This window comes from Hippoglossus stenolepis, chromosome 19 (assembly GCF_022539355.2).
Source record: "Hippoglossus stenolepis isolate QCI-W04-F060 chromosome 19, HSTE1.2, whole genome shotgun sequence".
Classification (NCBI taxonomy): domain Eukaryota; kingdom Metazoa; phylum Chordata; class Actinopteri; order Pleuronectiformes; family Pleuronectidae; genus Hippoglossus; species Hippoglossus stenolepis.
Genome location: NC_061501.1, coordinates 14063167 through 14081315, shown reverse-complemented (window position 1 = coordinate 14081315; position 18149 = coordinate 14063167). Strand labels below are relative to the sequence as shown.

General features: G+C 44.7%; 1 protein-coding gene across 1 annotated transcript in view; it reads right to left on the bottom strand.

Moving 5' to 3' along the window:
• The window catches only part of ptprn2 (protein tyrosine phosphatase receptor type N2), a 125428-nt gene that overhangs the window by 66085 nt on the left and 41194 nt on the right, over positions 1 to 18149 (bottom strand). Inside the window, exons 5-10 of the mRNA XM_035142956.2 lie at positions 17425 to 17878; positions 16981 to 17277; positions 16692 to 16732; positions 15831 to 16252; positions 12183 to 12269; positions 6640 to 6719 (exon numbers count right to left, since the gene is read on the bottom strand). Coding sequence (XP_034998847.1) covers positions 6640 to 6719; positions 12183 to 12269; positions 15831 to 16252; positions 16692 to 16732; positions 16981 to 17277; positions 17425 to 17878 — 1381 coding nt within the window. The remainder of the gene's footprint in view (positions 1 to 6639; positions 6720 to 12182; positions 12270 to 15830; positions 16253 to 16691; positions 16733 to 16980; positions 17278 to 17424; positions 17879 to 18149) is intronic.

Here is an 18149-nt window from a genome sequence, read left to right as displayed (position 1 = left end):
AGAGTAGTTAAACAAGTTACACTGCTACTTGTTGGGTTGTGACTGGTCGACACAGTACTAGCATTGCACTATGAAATCTGATGGTTACACTACCACGAACATTTGCCACTGAAATAAATGCCCAAAATACCTGGATCTACTTTGGATATCCCAAAAATGAATGTGCGTCATACACACACAACACCATTTACCCATGCAGATGAAACTTTGTGTCCTGTTTATCTTTAATCCCTAAAGAAGAAATGTGTTATTCTTTAAATATTGATCATAAAACCTGCGAAAGAAATAATCGCACACATCTGCGTTTTCACACTTTACCTCCAACTTACAAACAGACACACTGACCCAGATGTGACCCCGGAAAGAAACACACACACAAACTCTCCCAGGGTGTTGACACAAGTCCGTGTGTGAGTTAAAGAAACAGACAGGATCCGTCTGGCTGCACTGTCGCACACAAACAGTCAATTGGCAACTATTTTGGTTTATAATGGCTTAGAGCACAGCGTTTCACACTATTGTGCAGAATCCAAACAATCGAAACAATTAACAAATATCGAAATAGGCAGATGAATCCATTAGGAAAATAATCATCAGTTGAGCTTGGATATGAAATTGGTCAAAAGAGTTTCACCTCAACCAGCTACACAGAAAAAGTCTGCTTTAACATTAATGCATATGTAATTATATTCTAGTTATATAATGTATATATAAACCTATGGGTGAGTAAGCCCTCTGGATGATGTAGATGATGCAAAAGAGCCGGCAGGGTACTACTGATACTGAGAGAAAGTAAGAAGAGACTGACGGCTTACACGACTGAGAGCTGAGCTTGTAGCTGGATGGCACATGCACACACACACCAACACATACACACACACACACACACACACACGCACGCACGCACGCACACACACACACACGTTCTCACATACTAATACAAATACACAGAGCCAGGGGCAATGGAGGAGAAGAGACTGAGGAAGACTTTGATCACCGAACTGAGCACATTCAAGCACTCAACCAGAGAGGGCAGTCAGCGATGAGGAGGAGAGAGAGGAGAGTGCCCAGGGAAAGAGGGAAGGGGTGAGGGAGGATGGAGAGGGGGAGTGGGAGTATGGGAAGGGGCGAGGGTGGGGGGAGACTGGGTTGTTTTCTGACCTCTGTGCTCAAGATGTTAAGGCATGAACACACAGACAAATCAGGCATCCAACACAGACCAAGTGCAAAAACTCTTTTTATTGATATATTCCTTTATTGCCGAAAACGTAAAATGTAATTTCCCCCTTATGAACGTTGTGTGTGTGCACATGAGGCGGCAACACTCAGAAAATGTAATTCACACTTATTCCTTTAGCGTCTGGTGGCGTGCAAACTTCCGCATGGTGAATATTACGATACCAAGCAGACACACACACACACCCGTGTCACATACAGAACCCCCCCCCCCACTTCTTACATTACCTTTACAAACACTGTATGTCCTGGCAGCTGTAACGCTACACATTCGTCCTCCACGCCTGAGATGCAGGTGGATAAACCATTGTGCTGTTTGCAAAGAGAACAGGTAATTATCGTTGGCATTTTGACAAGTGTTTGCCAGAGTGAAGGTCAACTCTGTCTGCGTGGGAGATCTATGCTAATCTGCTCAGCTGGAAAAGACTACCACTCACCACTCAAATGGTAGCAAGCCCCATTATGCAGCCACAGCTACGGTGCTTTCACTTTAGAGTTTGTCTGCAAGGGCGTGTGCGAAAAGAGGGTGTGTGTGTGTGTGTGTGTGTGTGTGTGTGTGTGTGTGTGTGTGTGTGTGTGTGTGTGTGTGTGTGTGTGTGTGTGTGTGTGTGTGTGTGTGTGTGTGTGTGTGTGTGTGTGTGTGTGTGTGTGTGTGTGTGTGTGTGTGTGTCAGATCAGAGAGAGTAGCAGGCCTTCCCACAGAGGAGAGAATAGAAAGACGGACAGAATGAGGCAGACGGACAAATGGAGTGAGAGTAGAGAAGAAATCCTGTTATGTTTAAGCTCCTCTCTTTTATGTTTTTTTTTTTTACAAAACAGTAGACACAGTGTGGGTGAAGTACATTTTACATCTGCCCACAAAGTCTCTCGTCTAGGCTTTCAGGCAAACTTCTCACGTTTCCATTCAAATATGACACAAGTTTCACATTTCTAAAAGAAACTAAGATTTAATCTGTGTTTGCATCCACTACTGTGTGACTATTAGAACAGGTGCATTGGCACTAACCCCCCAGTTTGGCGCCTTTGAACCATTGCAGAAGACTAGGAAGCACATATATTTTTGTCATGTATTCATTTGAGGAGAGTAACAGTTTCCGTCTTTGGTGCAGAAGCTTCAGTGGATGTTAAAGTTGCATGTGCGCGCTACACTGAACCTTTCATTCACAGTCCAGTGGCAGTGAGCTGCAGTGCAAGGCTTGACCATCATGAGTAATTTGGAATTCATGGTCTTGACCAAGAACATGTGGACAAGAGGAGCGGGGGGGGGATCAAACTGTCAACCGTGTGATTAGTGGCCGATACAGCCACTGGTTTTATCAATACCTCAACTTTATCCACCTCGGCCAATTTATTTATTTTTTTACAAATACAGTGTTTCGCTGCAATTTCATCCCAAAACGCTGGTTTTCGAGAACAGATTGAAAAAGCTCATAAAAACAGGTGGATGGAAATGCACACCAAAATACTCCTACTAGTATTTTTTGTCCTTATGTTCCCTGGATCTCCATCTCTCATGTGTTGGTGAACGTGTCTGCGTGTGTGTTTGTGTGTGTGAGAGAGAGAGAGAGAGAGAGGGAGAGATAAAGCGAGGCAGAGAGACGGACGCAGAGGTAGAAACACAGGGGCCAGACAATGTCTAGGTCCACGTCTCTGCGCGTCTCCCTCGGGTGACAGCCGTGTGTCAGGGTCTCTGCACTCTGCTCCAGATGGCCCAGCCAGTTGCTCCCAGGGTCCCCAGGCTCCCAGCGCTCATTGACCAGGGCCGGGGTTCTCACGGCCTGGGGGCCCGCTGACTCATTGCTGTGGCCTGGCCTCTGGGGCCTTTGGGGCCTCCGAGGGGCTCTGGGTCGCCCAGCCGTGACAGCCGAGACAATGGGACTGTCCTCGCCCAGCTCCCACCCACCACCTACCAGCACCTCCTAACACACACATATCCACCCACACACCCTGGTGGTGCTTGACCTGGACTTCCTTGACCACAGTAGGTAGACAGCGGCCCAGTCACCAGACATCACAGAACCGACTGACCAGCGGATTACGTTTGACACGGAGCTGAAAAACATGCTTCATTTATAATAAAAGGCACAAAAGCACAAATGTGCAGCAAATCTGGAAGATGATCCATCAAAAACACATCCATATCATCAAGTGAGAATCTAACGACAGGACGTAATTATAGAAAAACACTCTTCCTACACATAAACCCACCTCCTCGCTGTGAAGTGCACAAACATGTCAGTGGGAGCAGGGGGGTGGATCAAATCCATCATTAGCTGTAAGATGTGGCTGCACAGTGAGCAGAAGCATTCCTGGCAGATCCAATTCCTCCCAACTGAAGGTGATTTACATGTCGAGAAATGGCATCGAGATAGAGGCGGAAAAAAAAAAGAAGTAGAATCCTAAACGACACATTTCAACATTGGTTTTAACAGCTTGGCTGCCACTTCATCAAATATTGAATAAATCATTTTTGGCACAGTATGAACGCCACAGCTGCAAAAAAAAAAAGAAAAGAAGAAGAAATAGAAAAAACACCCCCACGCACACAAACATGCGCGCACACAAACACGGACACACAGAATGCCTTGTAGTTTTGATAAAGCAGCAGCTTTCCCTTTTGTTTTGCCGCAGAGCAGGGATTAGGCAGTGTGGGTCTTTGTCCTGCCGTTTTCCAGTTGAGCAGAACACAAGAGCCTCTACCTCCACTAATACAGTCAGACCTCCCAGCAGGCCTTTCACCACACAGCCGCTAAGAACCTGCTGCCCAAAAGATGCTTTTCAAGGAGTTATCAAATCTCCTCTATACTGTCCATGCCTTTCAACCGAGTCCCTTTGTCTATTCTCCTCAATGGGGCATTGAGCACATCAAATAGAACTGATGGGCAGATAGATGGACGGCAGAACGCAGCAGAGCCATATCACCCTCGTTCAGACGCTGCAGAGTACAGTCAAGGTAGCAGCAGGCTTCATATATTGTTGGATCTAAATGAGGTAATGGAATATAAAAACTATAGCACAGCAATATACAGTAAATGTACCATATTCCAAATAGTCCATTGACTGAAAGGAGGCATTTAAAAGCAACATTTTGTGTTTCATGTTTTCCTGTCTCAGAACTTGCAATTTATAGACTGATAAATAACTGAGAGCAACATTTAACTGTAAATATATAATATAGGTAGTACACAGTCATTTAGTCAGTGAAAAAATGTATTATGATGATCATTTAATTCACTTTATAAACCAAACAAATCTGAACATTAGTTGTTTTCAGCTTCTTAAAAACTAAGATTTAGTCCTTTAATCTGTTTTATATTTATTTGAAATGAATATTTCAAGGTTTTGACAGAAAAAAGCCCATTTGAAAAGTCATCTTAGGCTCCTTTATTGACACTTTCAGTATTTTCTATGATTTACATAATAGTGAAATTATTTATTAGCTGCAGCCCTAAGCTCAGGAATGAGAGACACAAGTGCATGAAGCAGAATTCGACAAAACGACTGATTCTACCAGTTTTATTATTTATCAGGCAGCAATAACGAAGAACGTGTTTGCTGAATGCTCCGCAGCATTCCACACTCTTGGACTCTTGTCTCCTCTCACGACTGCCATGGAGCACGCTGTGCAGGCTCTCAGCAGCAGGTTGAGCCCAGAATGCAGCAGGGGTTTTGATGAGTTCATTAGGAGGCCACGTCATTTATGCACAGTCACACATAAGGCAAAGGTCAGCCAGGATTACCCAGGTGGCCCCTGCATGTGGGTGTCAGTTTGATTTTTCAGATTCCACTTAAACCACGCTGTTGCTCCACAACCTGGTTACCACTTTGAAAAAAATCACCACGCCGTTGCCATATCCTGTTGAATTCAATGCCGCGCGTGCATATTTTTTCCAGGTGGAATAAAAGGATTTTAAACTGCAAAAAAAGGACAGTTTCTGCTTTCACTTCCCATTGTTTTTTTAATATCAGGAGGAGAGGGGGGAAATCCTCTTCTCTTCACACTGTGGTGGAAAGAGAAGGTAGGAGTGGGGGGATAAAGCTCTGGCAGGATTTCATCTAAGGTCAACGGAGGCACACACACACAGCTCTAAAGACAGAGGATTGAGCCACTCCGCTATCTCCGTTTTCACATTTTCATCTTACTTTTGCTACCGAGTCGGGACAAACAAACCGGTTGGCCAAACCTTGTAGTTCCACGAAAGCTCCTTCTGTCTGCTCTCACAAATCATTATTCAGGTGGACTGAATTCATAATTCATCAACACGGGTCAAGCCGATGATCATGTTGACTTAACATTTGGTCTGACATTTCAGCCCTGCTCGCGCCCGTCATTAGCTCTCGCCACACGCCACCTCATCAAAGTCAGCCACACAAGAGAGGGGGAGGAAGAGGAGGCATTCGAAAACGGGGTTGGAGAAGAAAGAGGGAACAGACAACGGCAAAGTGCAATAATTACACCTCGTGTGTAACGTGCCGGCAATATTTGCTCATCTGGTCATTTTGGAAAAGTGGGATGACAGTGAGGGGATGAGCACCCCCACACCAACTGTAATCCCACGAATACACACACACACACACACACACTCTCAAAACCACCGGACCGGAGCTCAACCCCCGGCCCAACGTGGTCTTGCGGTAAATCTGTATCATCAGCCATCATCCTCCAGCACAACCCTAATAGGAAACGAGTTGGCGGCAAAAAGATGACACATCTCAGCCAATAGCTCGACACCGCCATGTTGATTCCAGTGGGGTGATATTGGATGATATTGACTGTCGGGAGCATCGCTGCGCCTCTCAAAGTCATTTCCGACCAAAGCAAGGACGGCGACACACATCCAAACAGACATCGGCACCGGCGCAGACAATATACCAGAGAGTGGAGGCAGCGCATACTGACAACTTCCTTTCTGTGGGTGACAGCTCTCCATCAGTCCACATCAAACAAGTGGGTACATGCAGGCACCACACACACACACACACACAATGAGGAGAATACACACTACCTACACACACACTTGGCTGGTGCGAACCTGTTTCAATCTGTCAGCCTGTTGGACGTAATAGAGGCGAAATAAACTGTCCTGTGTGCCGCATGCGAGTGTGTGTGTGTGTGGCCAGGACAAGTGTGCACACTCGGCTCATCATCTCGGTAATTGATGGTCGTCTGTCATTGCACAATGTTGATAATCTTCTTCGGGGACGGCGGCTTGTCTGAACAAGATGAACACCGGCCTATCTACTGTATCTGGAGAGGAGTAATCTGTGTTCTCATTTGCCGGAGCACAGACAGTGACGGAGCGGTCGGGCCAGTAAAAATGAGATGAGTGGCGATGAAGGTTGTCAACAGGATCATTGTGTGCGATTAGGGAAAGAATAGAATGAAATAGACTGTGCTCTTACCGGCAACTTCAACCACATCTGCGGTGGTGATGTTCCTGGAGTTGGCTCCGACTCTGAAAGTCATCGCGGGTCCCAGGACGCTGCAGAGGAGAAAGAAATTGAAGAATTAAAGATTTAGTTCTGAGCATTTTGTATCTCCTTTTGCAGTCCTGCTATGTATCCCATCAGTAGGAGCAAGATTTTGGTGACCATGTTAAATACAAATAAGAAAATGTTGTACTTTCCACAGGCATTAAACCTTGTCTCCTAAAGATTACGTGCCAATATCCCACTTTAGTTTTGGTTGCAACGTATTTGCTGCTTCAATTTCAGCGTTAGTGTGTTGGATAAATGAAGCTCTACATATGTTAATGGCAGTGGATTCAATAAAAGGTGGTTGGAGTGTCTGAAATCCCATTTTACTGTATTAAAACAGACCAGTGCTCTATAAGCATAACCATAAAAAGGGTTTAACGATACTTTTGTCACTACAAGTACGTGTTGACCTCAGAGATTTTGGTAGAAAATGATTACATGGTGTGGGATTAACTATCAACATATATTCAACTTGCCAAATGACATTAAATCATTATGTTAATAGAAAACATTCAAAGTGCAAAGATTGTTTCCTTCAAAACACATTTGCTGATGCAAATTGGAGGTATATAATTTCTAGTAGACAGGGTTGGAGTATGAGGTTGTAAATTAAAATTTTGACATAACTTCCCCGGAGTTACATGCAAACATGCATGGAAAACAGTCAGCTACAGACTAACCATTTCGCCCTGTTCACTGTTTTAATGTTCAGCTAAAGTAACAGACTATGGGAGGAATCCTTATATTTACTGGACAGATGTGAGAGTCTCTCATCCATCCTCACCTCACCCGCCCCAAAATGTCAAAAACTGCTCAAAGGTGCAGTTAAGGTTAACTGTACTATAAATGCAGAGATTGGCCAAAGACCAAAGTCCTGTCATCAGCTGAGCAACTTAATTTCTTTTCACCTACAGTAACCTGCCTGTGCTCCCTGAGCCCATATTCTCCGCTGTGTGGTCAGGAGTCAGCTGCAGGCGTCTCTCCCCGGAGCAGGATAAATGTTTAAGGTCTGAGGTTGGCTATGAAATAAAATCTAACAACCCCAGCAGACTGTGTAAGAACTCCCAGCAGAAATTCACAGAGAGAGAACACAGTATACTGAAGCAATGTGTACAGAAAATTGTACTCATGTCTACTGTAACCTCTTAAAGTCTCAAGTGAAAACAAATTTAACAAGAAGCTCAAAAGAGAGAATTTCATTTTACAGCTAACAGTGACTTCATAGTCCTGCTGTGGGACGTCTTTCAAAACACAGTAAAACAAGACAACGATAAGCACATCATCCCCCATGAAGGATGAAGACTCCGTCTGGGCTAATCAGTAACAAATATGGCACCTTATTTTGAGCTGTAATTGTAGTTCCCCAATGGGACAATCAGGGTAATTCTGAACACTGGAATGCGTCAGTGAGATAATTTTCCTCAGGTTTTGTCAAAATTAAAAGGAAATCAGAGACGTCTCTGATACTGACGACGAAACACATCGCATGAGTGAATAAATGATCAATACGGGAATGAGATGCACCGCAAACCACAAGTTCTAGAGAAATCCAAACACGGCAACATTTGGTGAGAGTTTGAACTGAGCTGAGAGATGAAATCAGCATTTTATCAGGTAGTCTTCATCTATTATTCAGTCCCAAATGTCTAATATTCTGAAGAGAAATGAAAGATCTCTGGTATCTTTCATCTGTTTTCAGAGCTTTGGCCAAAACTGAAACTTAAAGGTTCAGTGTGTGAGATTTAGGTGAAAGGCATCTATTGGCAGAAATTGAATATAATGCAAATATATAATATATAATATATAACATATAACATCACAGTAAACTATGACTCTTGAAATCTGCTGAACTCACACGGTGAGTTAACTTCACACTTAACGTCAAACCTACATTATTTTATACCCAAGTTACATTAATGTTGCATGGAAATTCATTTCAAAGGAACGGTTTGACATTTTTACAGGTCAAAAGCTTGCTTGAGTGTTAGATGATGATCAATGCAACGCTCCTGCTTATACATTAAATATAAGGACAGTGCTAGAAGACATTCAGCTTAGCAAAGAGAAAGGATAAAAACAGCTAGCCTCGGCGTGTCTGACCTATCGTCACCTTCTCCCAGTTCTGTCCAGATTAAATATAATAATATACGATATTATATGTTGATAAGTGAGGTTTAGAGGTGCAAGTGGGAAGATGTCGTCAGCTTTGGAAAGAGCCCTGCTAGCCCTGCACAGCAAATTCTATGTTTGCTGTGATGGATAAAACTTCAAAAATCTGCAAATTGATTTTCTTGAATGGAAACCGATGGTTGTATAGAACTGAATAAAATGTTCATACAAACATATCGGATGTATATACCAACCTATATCTTTTTTCATGTAGTACAACAATGACATGACGTGCAGCTGAGACGTCCACTTGCTTCATCTTCCCTCCAGTTAAATCATCAACCCGCTTCATGCCTGAACTGTTACGGCCTGGAAAGTGTACATTGACTGTTAGTCTACCTCCTGCCACAGTGTGTGACACGGGGGGGGGGATATTCATCAGACTGCCACGATGCTGCAACCCGGACGCACTCACCATCAGTCAGTCGGCTACACAGAGGCAGTGACTCTCAGCCAGGAGCAACATATGAGCCAGTACCTCCAGACGGACGGAACCCGACCACGCACCAGTGCATTTCTGAACATGATCACACACAAATACACACACACACACATGTGGCTCTGAGAGAAACATGTCCTCCTCTAATGCCTTCACCTGGGCTCTGTTTGCTCACGTAAATGTCAATATTTCCACAATCTTCACCCCGGCTTCCATTCTCGCTGGCCGAAGGTGTTCTGCCAGGGATCTCGATGCATCTCAAATTGAACTGACATGATTTTTTTCTTTTTTCTTCTCAGAGCCACACACACACGCTATTTAAATATACAAGGGCGGGGGGGGGAGCAGTGCCTCAGTTGGAAGATGAAGTTAGACGACAGATAAGTTATCTGGAGGACGTCACACTGCCTCCTGTGTTATCGGATGTGTAGGCTTGGACTTCATATTAGCTCTGCTGGTGTGTATGTGGAGACTGGTTGAGGGGATATTGGCAGAGGGCGTGTGTGTGTTTGTGTGTGTGTGTGTGTGTGTGCCTGAACAGACTGTGTGTTAGGATGGACTTGTGAGTGTGTGTCCCACTCCCCCTAGTGTTTCTGACGAGTAAAACACTTACGTCATCTGGAAAAGGGCTCATATAATTCCCAACCCATCACCATCACCATCATCCAGAAAATACATCAGATCTCTTCTAAAAGGTGGAATATTTTCCGCGGGTTACTGTAGCAGCGAGCTCACACATAATTGTTTTTCAGAATCCGAAAAATCTCAACAACATCGAAGCCTTCAGCCTCCTCTTCTCATTTTCTCTAAGTGTGAAATCCTCTGCCTGCCGCTTGTCATATTTCAGTATCTCCTCTCTCATCTTCCTATCAGGGCACATCAGAGCGAGTGAGTAAGAGAGAGAGAGAGGGAGAGAGAGGGAGTGGGCCCCGGAGCAGGGCACCGTGCTCTGACCCAGCTCCTGTATACTCCAGCCTCCTCATATTTCCGACAGAGGCTTTTAAACACTCACCTGCTGCGGCCGCACAGCCAGAGTCACAATGGACTTGCGTCACGTCCTCGTCTCGGCTATTTCTACATGAATGCACTTTCATTACTTTGAAAAAAAAAAAAGACCAAAAAAAAAAGAGGATAAACAAGCCAGACAAAGAGGACGTTCTCCGTGTTTGTCTTCTGTGCAGAGTACTGTTATCAATATGAGGTGTAATACAGCGTGGAGGCTTTATTTGCTGCATCTGTCTGTGGCTTTTAAACTAGCGTAAGAGCTTTAATGCTTTAATGCGAGTACACACACACACACGCACACACACACACACACACCGGTACAACATTTACTTGAACTTTATTGCAGGTAGACTCAGATTTTACACACAAGATTCATTTGCTTCTAAAATATTTTCGAAGTCCAAAACTCTGGGTTCCGACCTTCATGCACCTAGAAGTAGCCTGCATGAAAAGATGACAGCTCCCCAAGAGTGAAACTAAAGGGTCTTGATTGCCCCCTGGTGGCTCGCTGCGTTATAGGCCACAAACCCTGTCTCCTCCATGTTAGTGGATGTGACATGGGCCAAACAAAAAAATTAAAAATACACGTTTTTATCCTCAAACATGGTTTCTGTCAGTTTAGGTATCGTGCTCATCACATTGACATATGTTCAAGTGATACTTTTTACTTTTTAAGTTTGGTTTCGATGATTATTAGAGGCTATGAAAGGTGAGGTGGAAGGTGAAACGTCCTGATTGACAGCTGAGACTGAATTGTTCTTGTAATTAAGTATTGTTACACTACATTTCACTACTTTCACTTGAGTACAGGCTCTGAATGCTACAACCACATGATGGTACAGCGCAATAATGTCGCCGGCTCTTCATCAGCATCCATATAACCACATTAACCATTATGTGCATCGGCTGAGTGTGAGTGATATGAAATGACAGGTGCAGCAACAACATTTACTCAATCAGTGCCGGCATGAGGACAAATCCTGATGTTCCTGGAGATGAGAGCGTCTCCTCGGTTGCATTTATTTTTGAGGTCACTGAGCGTATTTTCAGTGTCGAGCAGTAGATAGAGAACACTGTCAGACATTGTTTTCCCTCTGTAGCAATTACACACGGCAGAATAGTCTATGTACAGTCGCGCCGCAGTCCCAGACTGCAGTTCAGCGGCTTTGGTGTACACATGCTGCGGGTGTTTCTGAACCACCCAGACTTCACTTCTCCTGCAGGAGCATCTTGAAAGACTTGTCAGATCTTCGGAGAACACATCTCCTCTGCCTCCTACATGGTCTGACACCGAACGTGCAGCAGAACCACGGAACAGGCACAAACCAGGCTGGGTTCAAGGACAGTTCGCCTGCTCATTAATATATTAACCGCCTCCTGCTGGAATAGTGTCTCTGTATCCAGCTCTCTATCTGCTGCTGCCTCCCCTGCTCTCTCTTCCTCTCTTTGTCTCTAACCGAGAGTCGTTTGATGACTTGACTGCTCTCTTCTTGACAAGGCGCACAGTGACAATAGTGGCGAGGCGGTGTTTTGAATACAATGGAGACATCAGTATGTGTCTGGAGGTAATTAGGCCTGATTTCTCTCTCTGCAAGAAGTCAAACACTCCGAAAGGTCAGAAAAACAACAAACGCCTACAGTCTCTGGCAGTGCGGCGCAGCATTTCCACACAAGCAGCCCTCGCTGTGTCTGAACAACCTTCACTCCGTTTCCCTGAGCTCAGATGCACAAAACAAAACTGCTTTGTTTTGTGCGACTGTTGGCAAATGATCCTTTATGCAATGTATGGCTAACGAGCTGCAAGGTGAATCAGTATTTGCGACAGTGTGGGTGTGAGCGGGACGTTTGTACGTACGAGAGTTGGGTGAGGTCTGCGGCCTGGAGGTTCAGCCCCTTCGTCAGCCGCTCCATGAGGTCCAAGCCTTGGTCAGTGGTGAGGGAGCTGGGGGGGGAAACACACAGACAGCTGGGTGTCACGTTTGGACATCCATATCCATACAAGATACACAAAGCCAGTCAGGCGTTAAAATGCTATTTTTTTTTAGGGAAATAGTGCCACATTTCATACCCACAAATGGGTCATTGCACACAAGCAAAAGCTACGGTTGTCTGAATGGATGTGCTGCACACATGCACACACAACCCGCACACACACGCACAATCACAAACAAACACACAAAGCGCCGTGCCAAGGGAAAAGGGATCAGCTGCTTCTTCAGGCTCGGTAAATCACCTGCTTTTTTCCAGCAATGAGACAAACAATAAGGTGCAAATGGAACCTGCATGAGGTGTAATGGCTGTATCATATGTACGCGCCTTTCCCTCCCGTTCCCTCTCTCATCTTTCTTCTCCTTCGCCTACATTCACTTTCTGTCTGTCGCACGCACACACGCACGCACGCACGCACGCTCAAAGTACAACATGATGAGACAGGGTACACAAACACCACGGCACGCACGCGCCCTCACGGTGAGATGAGAATAATAAGGTGCAAATGGAATGGAGGTAAAGTGTAATGGTGGTCTGATAAAGCCATGCCTCATCTCAGCTCAGTCCGCGGCTGCTCTCTCACTCGGAGAGTAAATCGCCAAGGAAATAGACCAAACAAAGGCAATCTACGGGCCAACGGGCTGGATGGAGGAAACGAGAAGGGCATACACACAAACACACACAGAAATCTACTTTACTGCTGACAGCTTAACCTGGAAGCACCGAGACTGCCAAGTGACTGCAAGGTGACATGCACCAAACAAGGCATGGATCATAATGAGGCATTGTTCAGATTTCTTGCAGAGAAATTGCAGTTTAAAAAAAATAACAGTTGCGTTATCAGTTATATATTTTTTTCCCCAGATACTCAGCATCCTTGAGTTAAAAGATATCTTCATTACAATATCAAAGCTGAGATCAAATCGCTCTCCTCTAAAAACAGTGTCCTGGGTTGATTCACTCCACCTTTAAAGGTAGTGGGTGGTTCTTTTCATTCCTCCACTTTTTGAGGGTTTTTTGAAAGTTAAAGATTCACCAAAGCAATTCCAGACACGTTTTGCATCCCTCTGCGGTAATTCTAGCAACTGGAGAGCTCCGGGAGTGACTTGGTTGTTGATGCTAGCACTTTTCCCCTTGGATTTCTCTCCCTGTCTCTTTCCCTTCTTCTCCCATATACCTTTTCGACTTCGCCCTCCGCACACAAACACGCGCCACAGCCTCCCCCACTCCTATTCCCTAAACCCCCCGCCACTACCACCACCTCCACCACCACCACAATGTCAGGAGCTGTCAGATAAGCAGGTTTGCGCAGCTTCACTGCAGGGTGCGAAGCAGCTGGGGATAACAACCGTGCAATCATGAGGTCTGCAGCTGACGCCTCTATAGGCCAACTATAGGCGTCCGCTAGGTGGGCTGAGAGGAGACGTGGAGAGGGAGGTGAAGATGTTTCACTCAGAAGGTGACCTATTTCCTTTCCCCTGGCGCATACCAGCCTTTATTGTGTGTTTTCGTCTTAATCGGAGTTCCTATATGTGTGGCAATAAGGTGACGGAGACTGTGCCCGTCGCAGCTTTATGAGCCTGCGTCTCTTTCACAGGTGAAGGACAACCCACTGACACCGGACTTGATAACGCCATAAAGGGATTTGAGAGAGAGCCAGGGGCGAAGACACAGTCGATAGGAACTTATCTTTGCTGAGCCCGAGCTGAGTGAGAGGTGAGCGCGAAGGAGACAGAGAGAGAGAACTTGGCTACCCTTCCTGACAAAGTATTATCATTAAAGCTGTAATGCAGCAGAGTAATACCCACACACGCAGGGATTTATCATCCCTGCTATTGTAATCAGGTGCAGCACACACTAAGGATTTCAAACCACTGTATCCTTTTCCATTCAGACGTGCATACGTGGGTGGTTTTGACAGGAACTGAGTCTCTTAAAGGCAGTTTTAAGTAAGCGAACAAAGCGGACATATGCCTGGTATTAAGGGATGTCAAATGAAACAGGTCCAACAGCACGCCTCGCAAACGGCGAGCGGAGCAATAAACCGTAACACGAAGCAGCTATGAGCCACATAATAACCACTTAAGCATGAGAGAGTGGCTTTTACAAGGTTGTTGGTGATGCTATTTGAATATACTGTAGATTCTCAAGTAGACTGACGGCGGGAGCAGAGGTTGCTGACATACTGCAGACTAATGCAGTGAAATTCACAACAGTGGAAAACGGAGCCACACTTGACATAAATGCAGTTCACAGGGTCTCATGTGTAACGTTGCCCTGGGCAGCTACTTCAGCGTATCTCTATATTTCACAATCTAAAAAACCACTGCAATGATGTTTTTTCTCTAGTTTTATTTACTTTATGTAAATTTTATAGAGTTAAGTACTCGGCATAGTTTAATGTCATAAGCAACTACATTTATGGCCTAAGCTTGTCTGCAACGTCCTTATACTGGCATCTATACGACGGCACAGCTCAACAGGGAAACAGACCAAACAACACAAAACATATACATTATTAAGATAACTTTTCAAAAAATTCTAATAAATGACACCTATTCACGACCGTTAGACTAAACTTTCTTGATTATTTGACCTTAATGAGGTGCAAATTTCTTATATAGATATAATCTGCCATTATATCGGTAGTGGAAATGTTTTACTCCCTAATATCAGTATGGACATTGGCCATAAAAATCCATATTGGTCAGGCTATGCTTTTGTTTTCCCCATTAGCTAAAGGTAGCACAGTGGAGATGGTGTACGGTTGAACAACCAGAGTAACTCTTTTAGATTCCTATTGTTGGAGAGGCAAAGGAGGCGAAGACAGAAACAGAGAACATCAGATGAGCATTCACTCCAACGGAGAGAGTCATCGTGGCAGAAATTCAGCCCAGGACTTATCCGCTGGGGCCGGCCAGGTTTGCGGGTTGTTTCTGCCGTGTGAAGGAAACCAATCTCAGAACACACACGGGCAGCACGCTCTCATGAGCAGCCCCCCGAACGACAGGCACACACGGTAAAGACACTGACGGTGCTGGTAAAAACTTTATAGATTATTTTATGGTCCACCAGCCGACTGACGCAGCGGATTTGTCACAGCGGTCCCACCGGCCAGTCCGACAGTGGAGAGAGCTCCGAGACCAAACCAACATTCAGTTGGCATTACTTCTACTAGAATAGTAAATAACTAAACTTTCCTCTTTATTAATACGACTCTCTTCCTTTAGCAAACCTGTGAGATTTCTAGGAAGGTGAAAAGTTGTCTTTTGCCACAATAAGTATTACTGCTATATAGTAGTATACTTATTTTAAGATAATAGTCATTATTTGTAAGGTTATTTTTCATAGGCTAGTTTGCAATCATGTTAACAGAAATGAAGCACTAACTCGTATATGTGACATTTCTTAGTTTTCAACATTGATTAGAAATGAAAAATGAAATCACTGTAACATTAATATGTAGTAAATTCATTTATATAATAATAATAATAATAGTGTGACTCATACTCACTCAGTTCCGGTGATGATGTAGCCAAAGTGTCTGTCCTTCCCTCTGCTGGAGAACTCTTTCACCCCCACGTGGACCAGCTGAGTTTTGACTTTCATGTCCTTCTTCTGCGGCTCCAGTTGCTTCTTCCCCGTCGGGGCCTGAATCCCCTGCATCAACCTCTCGATCTCTGAGTCCACGTGTGCGACGGGGCCCTCCGCACCACCGGTTAGCCGCAGCGTGGAGCCATCTTTCGCAGGCGCCACCACGGACTTCTCTTCCCAGCGGTGGGGCACAGGAACTTGGATCTGGGTCGTCCGGCTCTGGACGCTCTCCAGTCCAACCATTTTCTGGAGGGGGGCTGGTCGGCCGGCGCTGACATCCGCAGCATCGCCGAAGTTCTCCAGGTTGAGGTAGTCCAGCAGCTTGGAGAAGAAGGCTGCATGCTGTTTGAAATCAAAGACTTTGCTTTAAAGATGCTATAAAATTCAAAGGGGAATAATAACTTGAATAGCGACTTGAGTTCTATTATAAAGAGTAAAATTTGTGTTGCATTCACCGACATTTTTAAGACTGAGTCTGCTGTGTTAAGGTCTAATGACATCTTTTTACATTCCAAATTCTTAAAGGTTTTGCTTTCTTCCTAAAAGCTAAACACATGTTGTTATCAGGTTTTTAAGTTCAAGACACGTTCTAAGATACAGCAGTTGTGAGTTTTTCTCTTTCAAGCTCTTTTTTAAGAATTGAAAAGCAAACGCTGGTCTGCACAACTTTGAAACCACCCTTTTTTTGAAGCAGCATTCAAAAGTGAATAAAGTGTAAGTTTGTGTGTCTCCCTCCCTTAGAAACCAATTTGTTGGTTGAGCAGAGTAATTTTAAATTCACCTTGTCAACGGGCTCTTTGTCTGCACCGTCTATTTGTTGGCCTGGAAACAAACACAATGTGAGCAGATTGTGTGAAAACTGAAGCACTCTTTTGTATTTAGCAAAGAAAAAAAACAAAACAGTTATGACTCAAAATGAAAGACTCAGAAATATATTTGGCAGCTTTTTATATGGAGATTATATAAACAAAGCACTATTTAGACATTTATAAATGACAATGCTGCATCGTCTTATATCTGCGACAGAATAAAAACATAGCTACTCTCATTGTTGGTTTTCACACACCCACCTTGCTGCTTCGTTGCCAGTGTGTCTTTCTGGTTTGGATCCTGCCCTTTGTCTGATTTCAGGACCTGGTCTTGATTCAGTTGTATATCTGCCGGCGGCTCCATGTTACCGTCCATGTCCCCCCTGGAGGCAGCAGCTCCTTCTCCTGGCCGCGCCCCAACGGCGGGCTGCTGCTTGTCCGCCTCCTGCAGAGCTCCTGTGATGACTTCAGCCAGCTGGTCCAGGTCTTTGCCCATTAAAGCCTCCATGCTGATGCTGTGCCTTCCCAGCTGATTCACCACATTCTGGATAAACCGCTCTGGAGGGGGACAGAAGTGAAGAAAGACCATCCACAATAAAAAAAACAGCATTTCAATATTATTTCCCATAATCAAAAGACAAACTTTTTTGGTGCTGATATAAAAGCCAAAGTGTATAAGAAGCTTTTAAAAAAGGCTGATCTTACCATCCATGACACTAAGAGGTTCTTTGGCACCCAGTCGGTTTGTACCGGCCTTGAACAGCAGTCTGTCAAGATTAGGCCTCTGGGTTTTGGAGCCAAAAGCCTCCTGAGGCTGCAGCTTTGCATTTTCACTCAGAGCCGGCCGGATGTAGCTCAGGTAATGGAGTTTTCCTTTGGGCCAGGAAGCCTCTGCACCCGGGGAGCCCTGCTGAGCGACTGGTGCCCCGGCAAGAAGCCGCTCTAGGTGGCTGGAGAGCAGCTTGCTCCTTGCTGGGTCCTGGTTGGAGAGGGTTGCACTGAGCTTGGGGTGCCTGCCCTCTCCACTCTGTGTGAAGACTTTGGTGACAGGAGGACGGTCGGCTCCTTTCTGCAGGCTGTAGAGAGTGGTCTCCTTCCAGCCCTGCTGGGGTTTGGGCCAGCCGGACTCCAAATGACCGTCAGACTTGATGTCTTCATTCTTTAACAAAACATGCACATTTAAAACGATTAAAATATCAGAAACTGTTTAAACAATATTTACAGCCATGCTACAGATGAATGATATCGGCTCAAATTAGGGGTAAAAGAGATTTGAGCTTGTAAAATAATTCTAAATGTGAAACTCAGGTTTGCACATGTGCAGAACATATTTGTATTTGTAGAAAAAATAGACTATTTATTGTTACACAAAGACATAAAAATATGTACATATATAAATAGAAGCACTTTTATTAACATCTCTACAGCCA